The sequence below is a fragment of the Littorina saxatilis genome, linkage group LG14 (genome assembly GCF_037325665.1).
Source record: "Littorina saxatilis isolate snail1 linkage group LG14, US_GU_Lsax_2.0, whole genome shotgun sequence".
NCBI classification, from domain to species: domain Eukaryota; kingdom Metazoa; phylum Mollusca; class Gastropoda; order Littorinimorpha; family Littorinidae; genus Littorina; species Littorina saxatilis.
The window spans coordinates 2,083,748-2,104,656 of record NC_090258.1 but is presented as its reverse complement, the minus strand read 5'-3'; the positions used below and the strand labels follow the sequence as shown (position 1 = coordinate 2,104,656).

The 20,909-nt window shown below is 40.1% G+C and overlaps 2 protein-coding genes and 2 long non-coding RNA genes across 4 annotated transcripts in view; 2 read left to right on the top strand and 2 right to left on the bottom strand.

Moving 5' to 3' along the window:
* The window catches only part of LOC138946875 (beta-mannosidase-like), a 43,652-nt gene extending 25,051 nt beyond the window's left edge, over positions 1–18,601 (top strand). The window contains exons 12-17 of the mRNA XM_070318274.1: positions 3,985–4,164; positions 13,649–13,749; positions 14,444–14,591; positions 15,575–15,900; positions 17,239–17,421; positions 17,873–18,601. Of these exons, the coding sequence (XP_070174375.1) occupies positions 3,985–4,164; positions 13,649–13,749; positions 14,444–14,591; positions 15,575–15,900; positions 17,239–17,421; positions 17,873–18,109 (1,175 nt within the window). The 3' untranslated portion in view covers positions 18,110–18,601. The remainder of the gene's footprint in view (positions 1–3,984; positions 4,165–13,648; positions 13,750–14,443; positions 14,592–15,574; positions 15,901–17,238; positions 17,422–17,872) is intronic.
* On the top strand, positions 4,494–9,139 carry LOC138946877 (uncharacterized). The gene is made up of 4 exons (XR_011449447.1): positions 4,494–4,600; positions 4,943–5,085; positions 6,004–6,106; positions 6,593–9,139. It is a non-coding gene; the product is annotated as an uncharacterized lncRNA (long non-coding RNA).
* On the bottom strand, positions 9,234–13,069 carry LOC138946876 (uncharacterized). The gene is made up of 3 exons (XR_011449446.1): positions 12,497–13,069; positions 11,961–12,113; positions 9,234–10,844 (listed from the first exon to the last, which is right to left on the bottom strand). It is a non-coding gene; the product is annotated as an uncharacterized lncRNA (long non-coding RNA).
* A 905-nt stretch (positions 18,602–19,506) lies between the features above and the next one.
* Positions 19,507–20,909, bottom strand: part of LOC138946874 (uncharacterized) — a 5,125-nt gene continuing 3,722 nt past the window's right edge. The window contains exon 4 of the mRNA XM_070318273.1: positions 19,507–20,909. This exon is cut by the window's right edge and continues 193 nt beyond it. The gene's annotated coding sequence lies outside the window, so the exon portion shown is untranslated.

Below are 20,909 nucleotides of genomic sequence, written 5' to 3'. Positions count from 1 at the left end.
TCAACAACGAAGAAAAAAAAAAGAAAAAAAGAAAACAGTCATTATAACAACAACAACACCAACACTAGTCAGTGGGTTAGTTACGAAGGTTCGCTGTTTTATCTAGATGCCGTACACTGCTGTCTAGTGCAATTAAATGGGTTTCTCTGCGGTTGGTGGAGCCCTCTCTCTTTTATGGCGCTAATAACTATCAGAGGTGTCAGGATAAGGCGATAAAAATGGTACCCCTACTCTTTGCGGAGCCCCCTCGCCGATAAAACCACCAGAGGTGGCCAGCAGTTAGAGAAGTTTAATAGGAGGTGGTTTGCCTACCCCGAGGGTTGATTAGGGTTTAATGCTTAGATTAGTGCTAGACAAATGATGTGGGGTGGGTGGAGGAGTTAGCTCGACTGGTGAGGCGGGAGAGATGAGAGCTGATGTACAAAAATATAAAAAAGCTTTAACAACTAGACTCAGATAGCTACCTGTTGGTTTTATGTAGGTGTTATAAACACCGCAGGTACATTTACAACAACAAATGGTGTTTAACGTCGTTTTCAACCACGAAGGTTATATCGCGACGAAGGTACATTTACACCGAACACGAATTGTACCACAGGCAGTCATACAGAATGTTAGGTTAGAGGCTGCTCACATAGTTTGTTTTTTTTACAAAGAAGAACTACAAAAAGTAGGAGAGAAAGAAATGTATCGTATTGACAAAGTACTAAAAGAACGACTTGGTAAGGGAGGAAAAAAAGAGTATTTAGTACATTGGTTTGGGTACCCAACGTCATTTTCTTTCTTTCTTTATTTGGTGTTTAACGTCGTTTTCAAACGTTCAAGGTTATATCGCGACAGGGAATGGGGGGGTGGGGAAATGGGGTAGAGCCACTTAATTGTTAATTGTTTCTTTTTCACAAAACCCAACGTCATTTGACACATGGATCTCAGCTGATAGTCTTAGACAGTATTCAGAGTAGTTATGGCTGAGGACGCCTTGTCTGCTGAAGATACAACTGTTGCTACTAACGTATTAGAAGAGACAACTACTGATACCAAGAGATTCTCTTGCTTGTGGTGTGTTTTTGGTTATCGCGCCCCTTGTAGTGAGCTTGTATTTTTGTAAAACATTTTTTTTGTTGTTTTTTTTGTTTTTTTGTTTTGTTTTGTTGATCAGATTTTTCTAATTTATATTGTAGTAGGTGTGTCTCTGTTTAATTTGACAAACTGGTGGGAATGTCCGGTCCACTGTTTGAACAAGGTTTTTGTGGGTTTTTGCAAAGAATGAGGCAAGGGTCCTTTGTGCAAAGCAAGACAGCGAAAGAGACACAGACCGTCAGTATAAGGAAAATGATGATGCTCGTCTTTTTGTAACTTGTGCAAGAACTGTGTGTTTGTGATGTAGTTAGGTAGACTACCACAGACTCATCCGATAGGAAAGTCAGACAAAGGCGTGACATAGAAACTGGAAGACATGATGGTGTGAACAGAATACCGAGAGTTTGGGCGTTCGAGTCTAACTTGTTCTAGAATGTCATGGTCACTGATTTCACCGCGAAAAGAAAGAAAGTCCTGGTTTGAGTTGATCAGGCGTGGTCGTTGAAAAACAGAGTGGTTATTGACTGATGTATGAAAGAAAGACAAGTCAGTCATGGAACAGATCAGGGGGAAATCAGAACAAGGGTTCCTCTTAAAAGAGAAAATGTGGCGCTTTTTTTACACACACTAATCGTGTAAGATTTGTAGAAGAATTACAACACCTGGTACACGCGTATAACCATTCGTTTCACAGAAGTATAAAACCAACACCTATTAAAGTTTGCCTCGCTAACAAAGAAACAGTTTGGTAAGTTTTGTACGGACAACCCCCAAAGAAAAACACCCAAAGGTAGGCTACAGGTTGATGATCGTGTGAGACTAAGTAAAACACGGCGACTCTTTAAAAAAGGTTATTTACCTGCGTGAACAGAAGAATTATTTACAGTTAGCAGTGTGTTGAAAACAACTCCAGTGACCGATAAGCTGAAAGACGCTAACGCAGAATAACTACAAGGTAGTTTTTTTTACAAAGAAGAACTACAAAGCGTAGGAGAGAAAGAAATGTATCGTATTGACAAAATTTTAATGTGATGAGCCACGGATTAACCCTGCTTACCTAACGGTGGTTACACACGCCTCTTTGTTTGTCAGAAAAGCAAAACTAAATCCAGCTGTAAGGCTTGCTCACGTAAAAACCCTGGAGAGGTCCACAGCCAAATACCATCTAAAAAGAGTAGTTATAAAATCTTACGGGATCCCGCGTGGAAACCTCAGTGCTGTTTAGACAATTTGTTTCTCAGTCAGCTACCAACACGCGTTGTAGTAGGACTGGGATCGGAGAAAGCGCTGCATTTAACGATAGCTACACCAAAAATCCATTCAACTTTAAAACTCACAACTTGAATTTCCTCTGTCTCTATGTTACTGGAAAACAAGTCTGTGCAAAACCACTAACACCCGATTTTGAAAACAGACAGTATGTGGGGAGTTTCTTTAGTTTGACCACAGGAACAGGGGTGGGTGTTAGTGACGCTGGTAACGGAATTGCCTATGAAGACTATCCCGGAGGTTATACGCTGTATGTATTCGACTTGTCACCGTCAATGTTGGATGGAGATCAGCTTGAGTTGGTGCGCTGTGGGGGGTTTGCGTCTGGAACTAAAGTTTAGTGTACCCCTGGTAGAGCCTGTTCGCGTTATTGTGTATACAGAAATGGCTTCCATCTGTTTGAAAACTGCTACCAGGAACCGGTTGGTATGTCTACCTTCAACGACCTCGGTAACTATAACCCAACATTGTAAAATACAAAAGTCACCCCACATCAAGTTATGGGAGTCCTTAAGACAAACAACCAAACTAGGACCTGGCTTTTTAAAAAAAACATCTAAAGTAGACAAGTGTAAAACAACAAGACGGTGTTGAATACAAAAAAAAATTATCATTGACAATCATGTTTTGGCTTTTTGTTTTAATGTATGTGTATGCAAAATGTTAATTTTTTTGGTTTTTAATACTCAAAAGACTGTTGTCACTTTTTATAATAAAATGATCATATTGAAAAGTTAATAACTATGTGTCTGTATAATTCTTGAAGGCTACCGTGAGCAGTTTTATGTGTTTTGTTACTCTTTACGTCTGACTTTTTAGTGCCTTCTTGTTTGGAAGTACTTGTGTAAACGTGCGCATATGTGTGTGTGTGTGTGTGTGTGTGGGGGTGTGTGTGTGTGTGTGTGTGTGTGTGTGTGTGTGTGTGTGTGTGTGATCGGAGGTGTGTGTGTGTGTGTGTGTGTGTGTGTGTGTGTGTGTGTGTGTGTGTGTGTGTGTGTGTGTGTGTGTTTGCACTTACATTTTATTCCCACCACACATATAACCCTACCTCTTACATAGTCTATCAACAACAAAATAACAAAAACAAAATAACACCTATGTGGCTATGACATACCCTATCAAAACCTTGTGCGTGAACCCCACTGCCGGCAATCAAACACAGAGGGAGGGTCAATTACTGTCAATAGAAAGGAGGCGGCTCAGTAACCCAGCCGCGTTAAGCACCAATAAAAAAAGGCCGGGGGGCAGTAATCCTGTCATTACCCCAGCTGGAGTGGTCATTAGTACCGAGCAACAGGTACAGGCACATGAAATCACATGACAAAATATAAAACGCAATAAACCGTTTATGCGCAATATCTCCTTATCACTACTTAAACACAGGCACCTTAACCTATAACCTTCTATCAAAATACGGCTGCGCGGCTGCGCAGCTGCGCAAAAAAAAAGGGTCCGGTTCGTGCGCGATACCTACTACTTGTGTGTATATTTGTTTTCAGTCCACTACTACAACGACACCATGTACCAGTGGCAGCCCTACGACTACCACGTCTCCCGGTTTACCTCCTGGGCTTATAATGAATACAATACTTTTTGTATTCATTTTGTGTCATGTGTACATTTCCTGGTTTTCAGTCCACTACTACAACGACACCATCGACCAGTGGCAGCCCTACGACTACCACGTCTCCCGCTTTACCTCGGAGTACGGCACACGGGGGTACTGCAGCTATCAGACCCTGCTCCCTGTGATGAAAGCGTCCGACATGACCTACAATTCTACTGTGGCCACTGACCGGCAAGACGGCGCTGGTGGTCAGTGAATTCTGCTTTTGGGCGTACATAGGTATCCTTGGCATTCGATGTCAGTAATCCCACACGTTTTGGGCTTATTTTTGTGGGCCACAAACGCGAAATGTGCCTCACAAATTTTTGGGCTTATTTTTGTGGGGCACATTTTGGTTTTGTGGGCCACAAACTGTATTTGTGGAGCATAAAATAAGGGGCACAAATTAAGCTTCATAAAAAATAAGGACAAATATTTGTGGGGCTTAAACAGTGTTTTTGGCCAAAAAAATGTTTTGGGCTCTTTTTTTTCCTCCTTATTTTGGACGTTGAGCGTGGTTTTCAGACCTACTGCGTTTCGGTTTTTAGTTAATGGCGGTCGATGTTTGGACAGAATCTCCAATGGCAATGGTGTTTGCTAATGCGAGAGAATTGGGACGGGCGAACCTTTGCATATTAACCAGAGGTAAGTTTCCATGTTTCGTTTCATAACTGAGAGTGGGTTTATGGTAGTATGTGTTGCAACAGGTGTCATTTCGACTCACTCGAGTCACTGTCAGTGTCACTGTGACTGTCAGTCCACAGGCGCAAGGTATCGTTCACTGAACCAACACGTAGTTGCCCTGTACAGGGATTTTCTCATTAATTTGAAGAAGAAGATTACCACTACCACGTTTTTGCAACATCTTTTCAAGGTGCATGATCATAATATTTTATAAATTCTTTTTGTTTTTAAAGATTGAGTCTAACTTGAAATACTCAAATAGGTAACCTTCTGATCGGCCGTTCCCAATTATTTTACTTGCAGGTTGGCATCAATCAGAAGAGAGCTAGAGCTAGTATGTTCAACTTCAAGGTCTCCTCTCAGCTGAAAAAGCCAACCGATTGCTGCATGATCTTGAGGCTGTCACTGACAGAAGTAAAATATTTGATGCCACTGCCGCAAATCAGGTAAGAGCTAGTAAGGCGAAGAGGTTTTATTATGTACAACTGTCAGTGTTATGATGTACAGTGTGTTTTTTCCTTCCCCTCCCTTACATTCTCAAGTTCTGGTCAGAATAACTCATATGGAGGTGTGTGTGTGACTGTGAGCAAGACTGGAAGAGTGTTTTCGTTTTATTTTTATAATTCATGTTCAGGGATAATAATAAAATAATGAACACCTAAGAGTCCAAACCACAGAACTGCTCGAACCTCTTAGCTTTATTTCACCAGTAAGATGATCATGCAGTTCCTCCAGTATTAGAATCATTTTTAATACTAGAAGCGCATGACTTTCAGTGTGTACCTTTAAGTTTAATAAAGTACAATGTATTGCTGTAAACAGTCACTCACTCACTCACTGTCAGGATATCTCTCATTCTCAGTGAAACTGTGTGTCAAGTTCTATTATTTTTTTCCTTTGTGCTCTACACACATGCATATATACATGTTATACATACATATATATATATACATGTTATGTAATATGCATGTATATACATCAACTTGTCTACATTGTATGTCTGTCACTCTATCAGTCTATGTGAACAGATTCAGTTCACTGATTCAGTCAAAACTTCACTAAATGTAAAAGGACTTATAAAATTTTATATTCTAGAAAGATATCAATGCCACTGTCCACAGTATCATAAGAATCAAGCGTTAATGTTGGTTTGGTCGTCTGTTGTCGTTTTTTGTTGCTGTTGTTTTATGGGGGAGGGTGCAGTGTGTAAATTCATCTGGTTCTGTGGACAGTGTGTTTGTTGTTCCTCCACATAGCTAAATATCATACTGCATGTAGCTCCTAGTACTACTTGTCCTGTCAACTAACTGTTTTAAATTTGTTGCTCAGAGGAATGTTACTTCAGCCAATATTATATATTACAGGTTGGCATCGATCCGGCACAGTGGAAGAAGCAGATTGATTCCTTCATGATCGGGAGGCTGTCAAGACTCAAATGGGAAATATTTCATGCTAATGGCAATTCAGGTAAGAGTTCTGCTACATGATCATATTGTGTTTTATCCTCCCTCTCAGTCTCAAGTTCTGGTTACATTCTGACTGTTGGTGTGTGTTTGTGTGTGAGAACCAAAGTGTGTTTGTGTGTGTGTGTGTGTGTGTGTGTGTGTGTGTTTGATTTTCCCTGGCCAGTCAGGAGAGCTGCCAGACATTAATAGTAATAATACCTGCAGATTTGTCTAGCCCTGCAGATTGATGTTACAGACCTTTGCTTTGCTTTTTGAATTTGATAGCAAGCGCTGACAGGGAATGTGTCTTCTATATTTCATATTAAAAAGTAGGCATTGGAACTTGTCTATCAGGGAATTAGAATGTTTACGCTCTTGGCATTTATGTGGGTTTAGTGTGTGTGTGTGTGTCAGTTACAAACACAATTTACTCCTTACTCATACTTAAAACTTGTTCTTGTCATCGTGTTTGAATTTAAGATCAGTTCCTTTGTCATTCATTTGTCAGTAGGGACAGAAGATGACGAAGACCTGGCCAGTGAATGTGGATGAAAAGCAGTGCTATCCAGGTCCAGCTGTGATCGATGGGGAAACTACAGCAACAGTGGCAGTAAATGTCCACTCAGTATTGGTTGTACTGAGCTTTACAACTTGTTGCTATTGTAAATTTGTGTCAATGTTTTAAAGGCCCACTACGCCTCATTTAAAAAGTTGTCCTCACCTTTAACATGGGATAAGACCATCCCTCCACTTGGTCACAGACCAAAAATCAACACTTTGACTGCTTTCTGTAGTGAGGTAGATGTTTTGGTGGTTGCGGTGAATTTATTTTTTCTTTCGAAGAAGCTGTACCTGAATGTATTCTTTAAAAAGATACCACTCTGCATAGAGAGCCTTGAGGCAGTTCATTTTTGGTATGCAACTATTAGTGCCCGTATGGTCTTATTTCATTTAAAAGCCTCGGGGATGTCGTCAGGCGTCCGACATAGACGGATTGAAAGGCTCAGATGTCTGATTCACATAGCCGCATGGCAGTCAGATGTGATCATGTCCTATCGTTTTGAACTGAGCGCTGTCATTGTCCTATAAGAACTCTATTCCTTCGGACAGCGCACTATTCTATATTTTTCTCTCAAGATACACATTTTCAAAAAGCGACCGTGCACTCTTGCGTATTTGTGCACTGAAGTTGTGCAGTGCGGATCTTGTGTTTTCGGGAATTCCAAACCGTTTGTGATATGGGCTGTTTGGGCACACCTGTCTGCAGCACATTAAAGTTAGGAGTACGGGAGACAACTCCAACTGACCATAAGTCTTGCATCTGGTTTCAGTTCAAGACATTTTGACGAAGCGCATTGAATTATGCCACCGAAATAAAACTAAGGCCTGTCCACTTACAAACATTGCTCGGTCAAAGTACAGTAAATCTTACATTTTGTTAAGGAAATGTGCGGCAGTAAAATTGAATTTGGAGAATACATGGAATAACCTGGTTTTCTGGGAAGTGACATAAAAATAAATAGAACAATTGTGAATACTTCTTCTTCTTCTTCTGTGTTTGTGGGCTGAAACTCCCACGTACACTCATGTTTTTGTACGAGTGGATTTTTACCTGTATGACCGTTTTTACCCCGCCATTTAGGCAGCCATACGCCGCTTTCAGAGGATTGTGAATACTGATCGACATAGAGTGCCGTTGCTATGGAAACAGTCGTTACATTGGATTTCTAGGAAACAGTTTAACAGCGACATAATACATCAGAAATTCCTAATATTTGGCACAAAGATGCACATGTATCATATCAACAATCATATAGAACGATTTTTTTACAACAGACTACAGTTGAATTTTAATATCTTTTGTCATAAGAATGAACGAATTTCTCACTGCATATTCATTACAATACCCCCCGCGGGTTAGGGGGAGTCCCATATTGGTTGGGACGAGAAAGAATTTACCTGATGCTACCCAGCATGTCGTAAGAGGCGACTAACGGTTCTGTTTCTCCTTTTACCCTTGTTAAGTGTTTCTTGTATAGAATATAGTCAATGTTTGTAAAGATTTTAGTCAAGCAGTATGTAAGAAATGTTAAGTTTTTTGTACTGGAAACTTGCATTCTCCCAGTAAGGTCATATATTGTACTACGTTGCAGCCCCTGGAGCAATTTTTTGATTGGTGCTTTTGTGAACAAGAAACAATTAACAAGTGGCTCTATCCCATCTCCCCCCTTTCCCCTATCCCGTCTCCCCCCTTTCCCCGTCGCGATATAACCTTGAATGGTTGAAAACGACGTTAAACACCAAATAAAGAAAGAAAGATTCATTACAATAATTAATTTAAATTCAACTGTAGTTGTTTAAAAAAACAAACACGTTCTATATGATTGTAGATATAATACATGTGTATCCTTGTGCCAAATATTATGAATTTCTGATGTATGATGTTGCTGTAAAGCCGTTTTCTAGAAATCCCATTTGACGCTGTAAATGCCAGTTTTCATCGCAACAGCCGTCAATATCCATCCACAATGTTTTCATTCATTTTAATAAGTCACTTCAATAACTACCCAGAAAACTAAGTTATTCCTTGACTGTATTCTTCAAGTTTAAGTTTGGTAATTTTACTGCCGCACATTGCCTTAAATCATAAATAAAGGGTTCCAGTAACATACCTTTCTTCTTTATTGATTATGAACTTTGGAAGATTAGATGTTGGATCTGTTTTTAAAAAATATTTCCTTGATGTGTTGTACTAAGATCAACCGTCTGCTTGGACATATACTAAAGATCCACTACCTGGCTGCTGTCTGCGGAAAATCGATTAATTCATAGAAAAATATGCCTTTCAGGGAAGCAGCTAGCCGGTTGACTGTACATGTGTTTGTGTAGAGGTGTTCTTATTGCATGTTCAAGCCAGGACAGATGGTGACCTGAAACATTTACACATTACATATGTATGCAGGACTGCTACTTTTAAGCTTAGGTGCAAGTGACGAAGTGTGATGATATATTTGTTTGACTGATTATGGGCATTAAAATAAAACTGCAAAAAGAATACTTACACTTGAGATCTGATTTTGTGTGTGTGTGTGTGCGCATGAGGGTGTGTGTGGGCAATTTGACATACTTGCAGAAGAAACAAACAGAGGTAACTGATAAACTGCATTTATTAACACAAAGATGTAAACAAAGTGAGTTCACACATTTCACAAAAGTAAAACAAGGCAGTCTCACATGCATTCACAATATTTAGTACTCGACTCGCATGAATGGCCAAAGATTATAGGCTGAGAATGCAAGTTCTAATTTGGCACATTTGTACATGTAGCTGCATCCGCTAGACATATATATATATCCATCTTACAATAAAAAAAACTACCGTAGTGGTTAGGACATCTGCCTGAAAATCTAGGTCCTAGGTTCGAATCTCTACAGAGGCATTTAATTTTTCCCCTTGGTTGAAATAAAAAATGCTCAATCCAGAGAGAGCAACCGTAAAGTTACCAGGGTAAAAGTAAAGCGTTGAATGCAGCTATGAAGGTCATGCCAGCAGTGTGGGTCAAGATTCAGGCCGCCTTCTATGCACAGAATTCGGTGTAGGATTCTCAGCTCTATCTTTACAAACACATAATCCCCAATAGTCATACAGTGGAACCCCCCTTTTAAGACCCCCTCCATTTTAAGACCTTGTTTTCTCAGACTTTCTGTTCATAACCTCTGTAAATTTTAAATTTTACCTCCATTTTAAGACCCCCTCCTTTTTAAGACCTGATTTTCTCAGATTTTTGGAGGTCTTTAAAAGGGGGGTTCCACTGTAGCTGTAAGACATAATTTTGTTTAAAACTCTTATACCTTTTGGGGGAAATAAATTAATAAGAAAAGACATCACCACACTAAGAAGTCAGGGTGCTGACTTTAGCTATGTGACCAAGTGGAAGGATTTTCTTATCCCATGCAAAAAGCCTGATGAAGGTCTGACACAGTGAGGTGAAGTGTTTTAATGAGGCAGAGCAGGCCTTTAAAAAATAAGTTCACCACATCCAAGTGAAAGACACAATCTTGGCAAACTGTATTACAAAAGCAACATTTCAGCACAACATAAGAATGAATTGAACCATCCAGGATGCACCAGAACGACCCAAAAACAGAATCAATGAAAATCTTAAACAAGATAAAGTACTGACTAGGATTCAAAGGAAGAAAAATTCATGGGTTAACACATTTCATGTGCATAATGCAGTTAAAAGATCTAAATTCTAATATTGCAAACAAAGTCTATACATGAACACGCATTGACCGAAACATACACACACATCTCCCAAAGCTAAGCCTGTGTGTAAAATACTGCCTGTGAACAACTTAACTTAAAGCACTCAAACAACATAAAAGTCTAAGATAATATCACTTTATGTAGTAAAAACAAACAAACCGCTGTTTGCTGTAAGAAAATATCTGCATACCAAACACTACCTGTATTTAGTTGAATTGACAACTTACATTTATAAGTCAAAATGTACCCTTTGATCCACATCGCACCACACATTATTTGTGTAGAATGTTATTGTTAATGTGTTACATGTTCATTTCACCACAAAGGCAACAGAAAACCTCTGTAAGTGTCAGCATATTCAGATGGACTATATTAAAGCAGTTCTGGTAGCTCCGTCAGCACAGAATGGACTGAATCTGATCATCATCCTCAGCAAAGCCAGGCACCACTCTGCAAGCTGCCTGCACGTCATATCTCAGCACCTCACTTCCTGGAAAATACAGAAAATGTATTACTGAGCACATCCAGACTTTGCTGTGCACTGATGGGGATATGTTTTGGGTATCGAGAAGAGGGTGTGGGGTGCGGGAAGGTAGGTAGGAGGTAATACTTGTTCTTCACAAGATCAGTGGGATGGAGAATGGTGGGGGTGATACTGACAGTGACAACTATGAACTAAACTGTAAACCTTATTCTGTAATATTACAGGTGCCATCATTTCTTCCTGTGAAAACCATTTATTTCATGGATATAATAGATATATATACTTTCATCATTAAAATTAAAAAGATAATCTTTCATCTTAAAATTAAAAAGACTTCCTCACAAGAACCTTTCTAACGACATGATATCTTGTTATGCTGCTGATGTGAGCGGCTTTTCTGGAATGTGATGGAAAGTTACTATTTTTTTAAATTCAGCATGAGCCTTCATCCCACACACATTCCCTATTTAGCGTTGACACCTTACAGTTTTGTTGAGAAATGTGATGTGAATTCATTCAGAAAATTCTAACTCTGCGCAGGGGCAGTCAGGGTGTTGGATGTAGAAGTAGGTATCCAAGTACACAGGCGGTATTACAATTTACATTGTAACTCTTATTCCATGTAAAAAAAAAAACTATAAAAAAACAACTTGCCAGATCTGTGATTGTGAACCAAGGAAAGGACTGACTGTATTTAAAATAATTCCAGTAATGAGTAAATCTTTCATTCTAGCTATTTCATGTTTTACTTTCTTGCATCACAATAGTTCAATGTTCATACAAACAGTATAATGCACTTTATGAGTATAGCGTTGCAACAAACTTTAAGATGGGAAGGAGAGAGAAAATAAAGATATTTGTACCATTATGTATATAAAGTACATCATACCAATTACCATGCACAGTATTACTATGCATCTTCAAATACATGTATGAATAATTTCATCTACAAAACTGTGTACTTGTTATTCAATTTACAAAGAACAAAAGACTGCTGAATGATCTACATCAGTACATGTTTATAGCTTCAGACTACCATCACCAATACCCAATGTTACATATATTTTACCATACAGATTTGACAAGCAAAAGCTGTAAGTGGTAAAGAAATGTGTAACTTACTCTTCAGGAGTAGTCTGTAATGTAAAGCACCACGCCAAGTCATCCTGATATCTCTCCAGTACATGTATGCATCCATGTTTAAAGGTAAACTGTTGGAACTGGAAGACAGGAGCTGTATGAATGATGCACATCATCTCTGGTTTCTCGGGAGGCCTGAAAACAACCATAACAATATTATCATAACTATTAACATGTCTTGAAAATGAAATAAGTACTATTTCAACTTCACTATCAGACGATTCAGAGCAAAATCACTCACTAATTCAGTAATTGTTTTGTTTATTCTTTTACAACCATAGTTCATACACTGATACAGCAGCATTTGATTATGTGCATACAGATTAAAGATCAAGCATTTTCTAAACTTGAGTAAAAAAAAGAACAGAACAAGCACACACTCTGTGACTCACACTCACAGTCACAGTCACATCCAGTTACTCATTAACACACACATACACAACAGATGAATCTTGCTCAGTTCTACAAAGGCCACGTTTGCTATGGTCATGTCTTGGATTTTAAAAACAATAACTTACCTGCTTGTTGATCCAAACCGATGATTGAAAATCAGTGAGAGTAGTGTAGAACAGTGCGATTCATCGCCAACCTCCCCATTCAAGGCAGACCGTGTCCAAAATCAGCTGTATCATTCACATCCCGATTGAATTCTTTCAGAAGGGCAGTCGGTGTTTCAACTTCTTTGTCGGTATATTTCTCTGGTGGACGTGTTGAACTGCCAAATATTAGATTGTTTTCAATAATATCAGTCACGACGGCCGCCATGTTTTTTGTCATCAATACTATTCATGTACTCCACTAAGGAAGAGCGTTTTATTGTGTCTTAAAACCGACTTCTCGGGAAAGTGATCAATCGAATTTTATGGTCCACAAAAACTTGCTTCATATTTTATTTAAGGGCTACTTTTATTTGCCTTTATTTTTATGGCGCACATTTTGTGCCCCACATTTTGTTTTGGCCTTCATTTTGTGGTCCACAAACTGGAAATGTGTCCCACAAATTTGTGGGCTTATTTTTGTGGTCCACAAACTGGAAATGTGCCCCACAAATTTGTGGGCTTATTTGTTGGATTAATGACATCGAATGCCAAGGATACATAGGCATAGCCTTTCTTCATGGTTTTTGTTTGTTTTGTTAAAAACGTTTTTTATTTCTTTGTGGATTCTTTTTTCACCTTTATGAACTTCACAGGACAGGATGCAGACACGTTTGTTTGGTTGTTTTTTTGCTTTGTTTTGTTTTGTTAGAAATCCAATAATTCCAAAATTCCGAATAACCAGCAGGTGTCCACGGGGTCTGAGGATTGGAAATAGAAGACCGGCAGTTTTTAATGAGTTTAAGCAATATGAACAATCAGAGAATCTCTTTCATTGTAAACCCACACTTAACTGAATTGCAATAGAACAAAGCAGCCCTGATCAAGTCCAGAATGATCATTACCTCGTCGGCATCTTGCATGCGAAATGCATCGACGATTTTGAGATAAGTTCATCATTTTTACCATTACTGTCTGTCTGCCTGTCTACCTAAAGGACCAGTGAGTCGACGTACTGTAAATGTAACGTTTTGTTTTGTCAACAATTAAACGTTCCAATAACCTACAATTCTTGTTTTTTTTAATGTTTATTCATGTCCACAGTGGTTATCAATGGATGTCTATCTGCCTCAGGTAATGCGGTGAATTTCAACCAAACCGTCATGCACCTCAACTGGCCGTCCGACACTACACCAGAACCTCAGCGTTTCAAAGACAGCATCTACCTGACACAGGTATGCCGAACTTATACTGACACCATTACTACTACTACTACTATTACTACTACCACTACTACTACTACTACTGAGATTGATTGATTGGTTGGTTGGTTGGTTGATTGATTGATTGATTGATTGATTGATTGATTGGTTGGTTGGTTGATTGATTGATTGGTTAGTTGATGGGCTGGTTGATTGACTGATTGATTGATTGATTGGTTGGTTGATGGATGGATTAATTGATTGAATCAATGACTGGGGAACCGGTAGTTAAGTTTGTAGAGCACTGGACTTGTGATCCGCTGGTCAGGGGTTAGAATCCCGGCCAGGCCGGACACGTGTCAACTGTATGTGTAGACGCAGAGACGGTATCCATATTCCACCGTGTCACAACTGTGGCACGTAAAATACCTCGGTCATTCTGCCATAAGTGCAGGTGGCTGATTACACCTAAACACACACTTGGTAGCGCGACTCTGTTGCTGCTATCTTTCCACTGTGAGGAAGCGATCCGAATTTCCCAGTAATGGGGCATTAAAGTAATGAAAAATGAATAACTGATCTGTCCACAAGATCAACCAGGCCATGGCGGTGAAGTCACAAACACAACACTAGCCTACTCTCAGCATCAGGGTTCGTTTCAGATTGATTGATTGAACGGTTGACTGATGGGTTAATTAATTGAATGAATGACTGATCTGATCCCAAGATCAACCAGGCCATGGCGGTGAAGGCAGAGACAGAACACTACCGTCGCCACCAGGGGTCGCTGCAAGATGACGGACGAGGACTGACTATGGGTGCGATGTACTGGATGCTGAACGACATCTGGCAGGCTCCCACCTATGCTTCTATAGGTAAGGGCTGTCTGTATGACTATGGGGACGCTGTACTGGATGCTGAACGACATCTGGCAGGCTCCAACCTTTGCTTCTATAGGTAAGGGCTGTCTGTATGACTATGGGGACGCTGTACTGGATGCTGAACGACATCTGGCAGGCTCCAACCTTTGCTTCTATAGGTAAGGGCTGTCTGTATGACTATGGGTGCGATGTACTGGATGCTGAACGACATCTGGCAGGCTCCCACCTATGCTTCTATAGGTAAGGGCTGTCTGTATGACTATGGGTGCGCTGTACTGGATGCTGAACGACATCTGGCAGGCTCCAACCTATGCTTCTATAGGTAAGGGCTGTCTGTATGACTATGGGGACGATGTACTGGCAGCTCTACGACCTCTGGCAGGCTCCAACCTATGCTTCTATAGGTAAGGGCTGTCTGTATGACTATGGGGACGATGTACTGGCAGCTCTACGACCTCTGGCAGGCTCCAACCTACGCCTCCATAGGTTATTGTTTGAACGTGTTGTGATGTTCAATGAGATATTGTTTGTAAGTAAGCATTTTTCAGGTGTCTCGCGCCAAGGCAACACATTGATTAGAATTTTTACTCCTGAAATATGTATGTGTAAATCAGTAAATTATAGTGTTTAAAGACTGCCGGATGTTTTCCACGCAACAACAGGTAATGTGTCAGTGTCACTGTTTTGATCATTTAACATTAGATATCATGTTGACATCAGTCGATAATTATTTCGTCTGCTTTTGTGCTATCCTTCTGCATTCGTTTATTTGCGTGAATATCCACACTGATGTAGACGACTCTTTGCTATTCTGTCATAACTTTTAAGTAAAAGTTTAAGATCCGTTTGTATCTGTATACTTCTTCTTCTTCTTCTTATGGGATCGCAGAAGAAGAAGAAGAAGAAGAATGTGATTTGACACATAACTGTTGAACAACACATTACAACAAATAGATACATGATTGGACGTTTTACAGACTACAGCGGACGCTGGAAAATGCTACACTACTACGCCCGAAAGTTCTTCAACCCTCTCCTCGTCTCCCCGTACTTGAATGGAAGCATTCTAGAAGTCCATGTCGTTGTGGATGAAATCCCCACGGTGGCAATTCGCGATCCTCTCACGCACCGACTGAGGTTTGAACCAATGAGAGATGTCTATGACGTCCCTAAGAGTGGCAGGGGAAAGAACATCCGGGAACTTTCTGTGAAGACAAAGGGTGTTGTCAATGGAACGTTGTATATGATCATGTTGAGGTGGGACAACTGGGTGCCGCTCAAGTTCTGGACTGTGCCGTATAAGGTGTGCTATATTTTCCTGCAGTTACTGTTGTTTTTGTTTTAGTCATGTGCTTTTTTCTTTCCTTCCTTCGAACCGCTCTGTCTGGTGTCGGCCTTCCTTACTGTTGTCTCTCTTTATTTTCTTTATTTTCTTTTTATATTTAGTCAAGTTTTGACTAAATATTTTAACATCGAGGGGGAATCGAAACGAGGGTCGTGGTGTATGTGTGTCTGTCTGTGCGTGTGTGTGTGTGTGTGTGTGTGTGTGTGTGTAGAGCGATTCAGACTAAACTACTGGACCGATCTTTATGAAATTTGACATGAGAGTTCCTGGGTATGAAATCCCCGAACGTTTTTTTCATTTTTTTGATAAATGTCTTTGATGACGTCATATCCGGATTTTCGTGAAAGTTGAGGCGGCACTGTCACGCCCTCATTTTTCAACCAAATTGGTTGAAATTTTGGTCAAGTAATCTTCGACAAAGCCCGGACTTCGGTATTGCATTTCAGCTTGGTGGCTTAAAAATTAATTAATGACTTTGGTCATTAAAAATCGGAAAATTGTAAAAAAAAATAAAAATTTATAAAACGATCCAAATTTACGTTTATCTTATTCTCCATCATTTGCTGATTCCAAAACATATAAATATGTTATATTCGGATTAAAAACAAGGTCTGAAAATTAAATATATAAAAATTATTATCAAAATTAAATTGTCCAAATCAATTTAAAAACACTTTCATCTTATTCCTTGTCGGTTCCTGATTCAAAAAACATATAGATATGATATGTTTGGATTAAAAACACGCTCAGAAAGTTAAAACAAAGAGAGGTACAGAAAAGCGTGCTATCCTTCTTAGCGCAACTACTACCCCGCTCTTCTTGTCAATTTCACTGCCTTTGCCATGAGCGGTGGCCTGACGATGCTACGAGTAAAATGGCATTGCGTTCAGTTTCATTCTGTGAGTTCGACAGCTACTTGACTAAATATTGTATTTTCGCCTTACGCGACTTGTTTTAATTATACCTTTGTTTGTTTCTTTCTTTGTATCTTTCTTTTTGCCTATATGTCTTTCCCATGCATTGTATGAATCTTAAAGAAGGACGCTACTATTGTCTTTGGTGAAGCGCACGAAGTATTACTTTTACAATTCACATCTTATCTGAAATAGTGATTGTATCTTAGAAGTTTATCCAGTAAGTCTTTTAAATGTTGTACTTGAATTCTTGAAATGTGTCAGTGTTGTGTTCATTGTTTTATGCACAACCAATGTAATTTCTGATATATACAAATATTTAGGTGCATTTAATTTGATATCAAATGATATCACAAGTTTCGTGTTTTTTCTTTCTCCACAGCTAAACACAACAGCACAGTCAGTGTTCAGTCAGAACGTGAGCAGTATGATGTCAGACGCAAACTGCACGGCCACTGCCGACTGTTTCGTCTACTGCTACCTCAATGACCCACTGAGCGGTTCCGACAACTTTGTCTTCCTTGCTGAACCCAAAGATTCCAACATACAGAATGCAAATACATCGGTGGGTATCTGTTCCTATATTGTTGTTTAAAAAAAATAAAAAAAATACAAATCTCAACATTTTGTCAATATTTGACAAATTTGTATCCCGGCTGACTAAGAATCGAGAGATTGGTGGGTTAGTTTATTTTATTATATCGTATCTACAACATTAATTATGGCTATGCAAGCTTCTTTCCAGGAAATCCAGGTGTGCGTGTGTGTGTGTGTGTGTGTGTGTGTGTGTGTGTGTGTGTGTGTGCGTGCGTGCGTGCGTGCGTGCATGCGTGTGAGTGTGTGTGAGTGTGTGTGTGTGTGTGAGTGTGTGTGTGTGTTCTCGCTTGTGCTATTCTGTCTGTGTGTCTGTCTGTGTGTCTGTCTGTGTACACCTGTGTCTCCCTCTCTCTGTCCGTCTTATATTCCCACCTTCCTCCTTTTAAACTCAACATATAATATGGCTATTTCTCTCACAGATATCAGAAATACGTCAGGTTGAGACCCGCATATTCACCGTCACCGTGGTAACAGATGCCCACGCCCCCTTTGTGTGGCTGGAGGCAGGGAGTATCATGGGAAGGTTCTCGGACAACGGCTTTCTGATGTACAACCAAGCAAAGCTGGTCAACTTCACTGCTTGGCAGAACGTGGACAGACTGACACTGCAGGATCAGATGACTGTCACGTCTTTGGCTGATGTCTATCGCACGTGATATCGTGAAAAGTAATCAGAGGAAATATCTGTTGTAACTGATTAAAATAAGGTTTGTTTTACTTGAGGATGAAAGTCGCTTGTTCATTTCAATGCTTGTTATTCTCTCAGGTGCCAGGAGATTGGTTCCGTATAACTCTCGTTTACTCCATTACACTTGTCGTATATGCATTTAGAGGGCTTACTTCCCTTTGGTTATTTGTTTTAGTTGAAATCTAAAAACAAATACAATGTAGAACATATTCTCTTGATTGTGTCTTTCGAGCTAGCTTCTGGACAATTTGTCAGATAAGTTTATTTTCTGTATTACAGCAGTACCTGCGATGTGTGGACCCTCCCGTGAGAGGACACCTCCCTTAAAAGGACACCTTCTCTTGTCCCTTTTTATATTATCTCTACCAAAGTATACCTGTCATGAAAGGACACCTGTAATGTAGGGACACTTTTGGCTGGTCCCAAGGGTGTCCTTTCATGGCAGGTACCACTGTATAAGTCTCTGTTTGTTCACTTAGCAGACCGCTGGGTGGAAGAGAAGTGAACGTAGCGTTTTGTTTTGTTGTGAATATAACGTTCCAATAACACACCTTTCTCGTGTTTTGATTTTGGTTTAGTTGATTTGCAAACCAATTAAGATCTTATCTTTTGTGAATGATACTTGATTGTCGAAGAGGCAAATAGACGGTTTGGACACACCGTCACTCTCACGAATCCCCCCCTCCCTCTCTCTCTCTCTTTCTCTCTCTCTCTATCTCTTTCTCTCTCTCTCTCTCTCTCTCTATCTCTCTTTCTCTATCTCTCTCTCTCTCTCTTTCTCTCTCTCTCTATCTCTTTCTCTCTCTCTCTCTCTCTCTCTATCTCTCTTTCTCTGTAAGAAAAGGCGTAGCCTTAAATCTTAATCCTTGTTAAATAAAGTTCAATTCAATTCAATTCAATTCTCTCTCCCTCTCTCTCCCTCTCTCTATCTCTCTTTCTCTCTCTCTCTCTTTCTCTCTCTCTCTCTTTCTCTCTCTCTCTCTCTCTTTCTCTCTCTCTATCTCTCTCTTTCTCGTTCTCTCTCTATATCTCTCTCTCTATCTCTCTCTCTATCTCTATCTCTCTCTCTATTTCTCTCTATCTCTCTCTCTCTCTCTCTCTATCTCTCTCTATCTTTCTGTCTCTCTTTCTCTTTTCTCTCTCTCTCTCTATCTCTCTCTCTCTCTATCTATTTCTCTATCTCTCTCTCTCTTTCTCTCTCTCTCTCTATCTCTCTCTATCTCTCTATCCCTATCTCTATCCCTATCTCTCTCTCTCTCTATCGCTCTCTCTCTATCTCTCTCTATCTCTCTCTCTCTCTCTCTCTCTCGCACACCTATGCTCAAGAACACGCGTACAATCACACAAACATTGGTACACACTGTCCACTGCATACAATCTTATTTTTTCTGTCAAAACAAAGACACAAACATTTACTTTGTACATGTATGGCATTAAATGAGCATGCATCGAATATTAAAATAAAGTTGTTTGAACTAAAACTCAACATAATGTATCATAAGGGTAATTGGCTCGTCAACAAGATGTGTCATTGTTGCAAACATACAAACAAAATCTTCTTTAACCGCCATGATTTCTTTGTCGCACGATATTTGAAATATGTTTCTTTGTGTGGTTTTAACACTAATATGCCTCAGATATATACACTTACGTTATTTGTAGCTTTGACCAAAATATTACATTTTACACAGATCGAGACAGTCAGTGTTTCTCCGAGACCCCCATTTTTTAAGACCTTGTTTCCTCAGACTTTCTGTTCAGAGCCTGTGTACTGTAAATTTACCCTCATTTTAAGACCCCTTCCTTTTAAAGACCTGATTTTCTCAGATTAGTTGGAGGTCTTTAAAGGGGGGTTCCACTGTACCTCACAGCTGGACTGGGTGGCCGAGTGGTCACGCACTTGCGCTCGGAAGCGAGAGGTTGCGAGTTCGACCCTGGGACAGGGCGTTAGCAATTTTCTCCCCCCTTTCCTAACCTAGGTGGTGGGTTCAAGTGCTAGTCTTTCGGATAAGACGAAAAACCGAGGTCCCTTCGTGTACACTACATTGGGGTGTGCACGTTAAAGATCCCACGATTGACAAAAGGGTCTTTCCTGGCAAAATTGTATAGGCATAGATAAAAATGTCCACCAAAATACCCGTGTGACTTGGAATAATAGGCCGTGGAAAGTAGGATATGCGCCGAAATGGCTGCGATCTGCTGGCCGATGTGAATGCGTGATGTATTGTGTACAAAAAAATCCATCTCACACGGCATAAATAAATCCCTGCGCCTTGAATATGTGCGCAATATAAATTGCATAAAAAAAATAAAAATAAAAATCCCTGCGCTTAGAACTGTACCCACGGAATACGCGCGATGTAAGCCTCATATTGATTGATTGATTGACAGCTGTTTCCAACCCAACGTTGCAGACTATCTAATGGCGAGTATGGGATGGTGAGAGTGTTTCGTTTTGCAGACTATCTGATGGCGAGCATGGGGTGGTGAGAGTGGTTCGTTTTGCAGACTATCTGATGGCGAGCATGGGGTGGTGAGAGTGGTTCGTTTTGCAGACTATCTGATGGCGAGCATGGGATGGTGAGAGTGTTTCGTTTTGCAGACTATCTGATGGCGAGCATGGGGTGGTGAGAGTGTTTCGTTTTGCAGACTATCTGATGGCGAGCATGGGGTGGTGAGAGTGGTTCGTTTTGCAGACTATCTGATGGCGAGCATGGGGTGGTGAGAGTGTTTCGTTTTGCAGACTATCTGATGGCGAGCATGGGGTG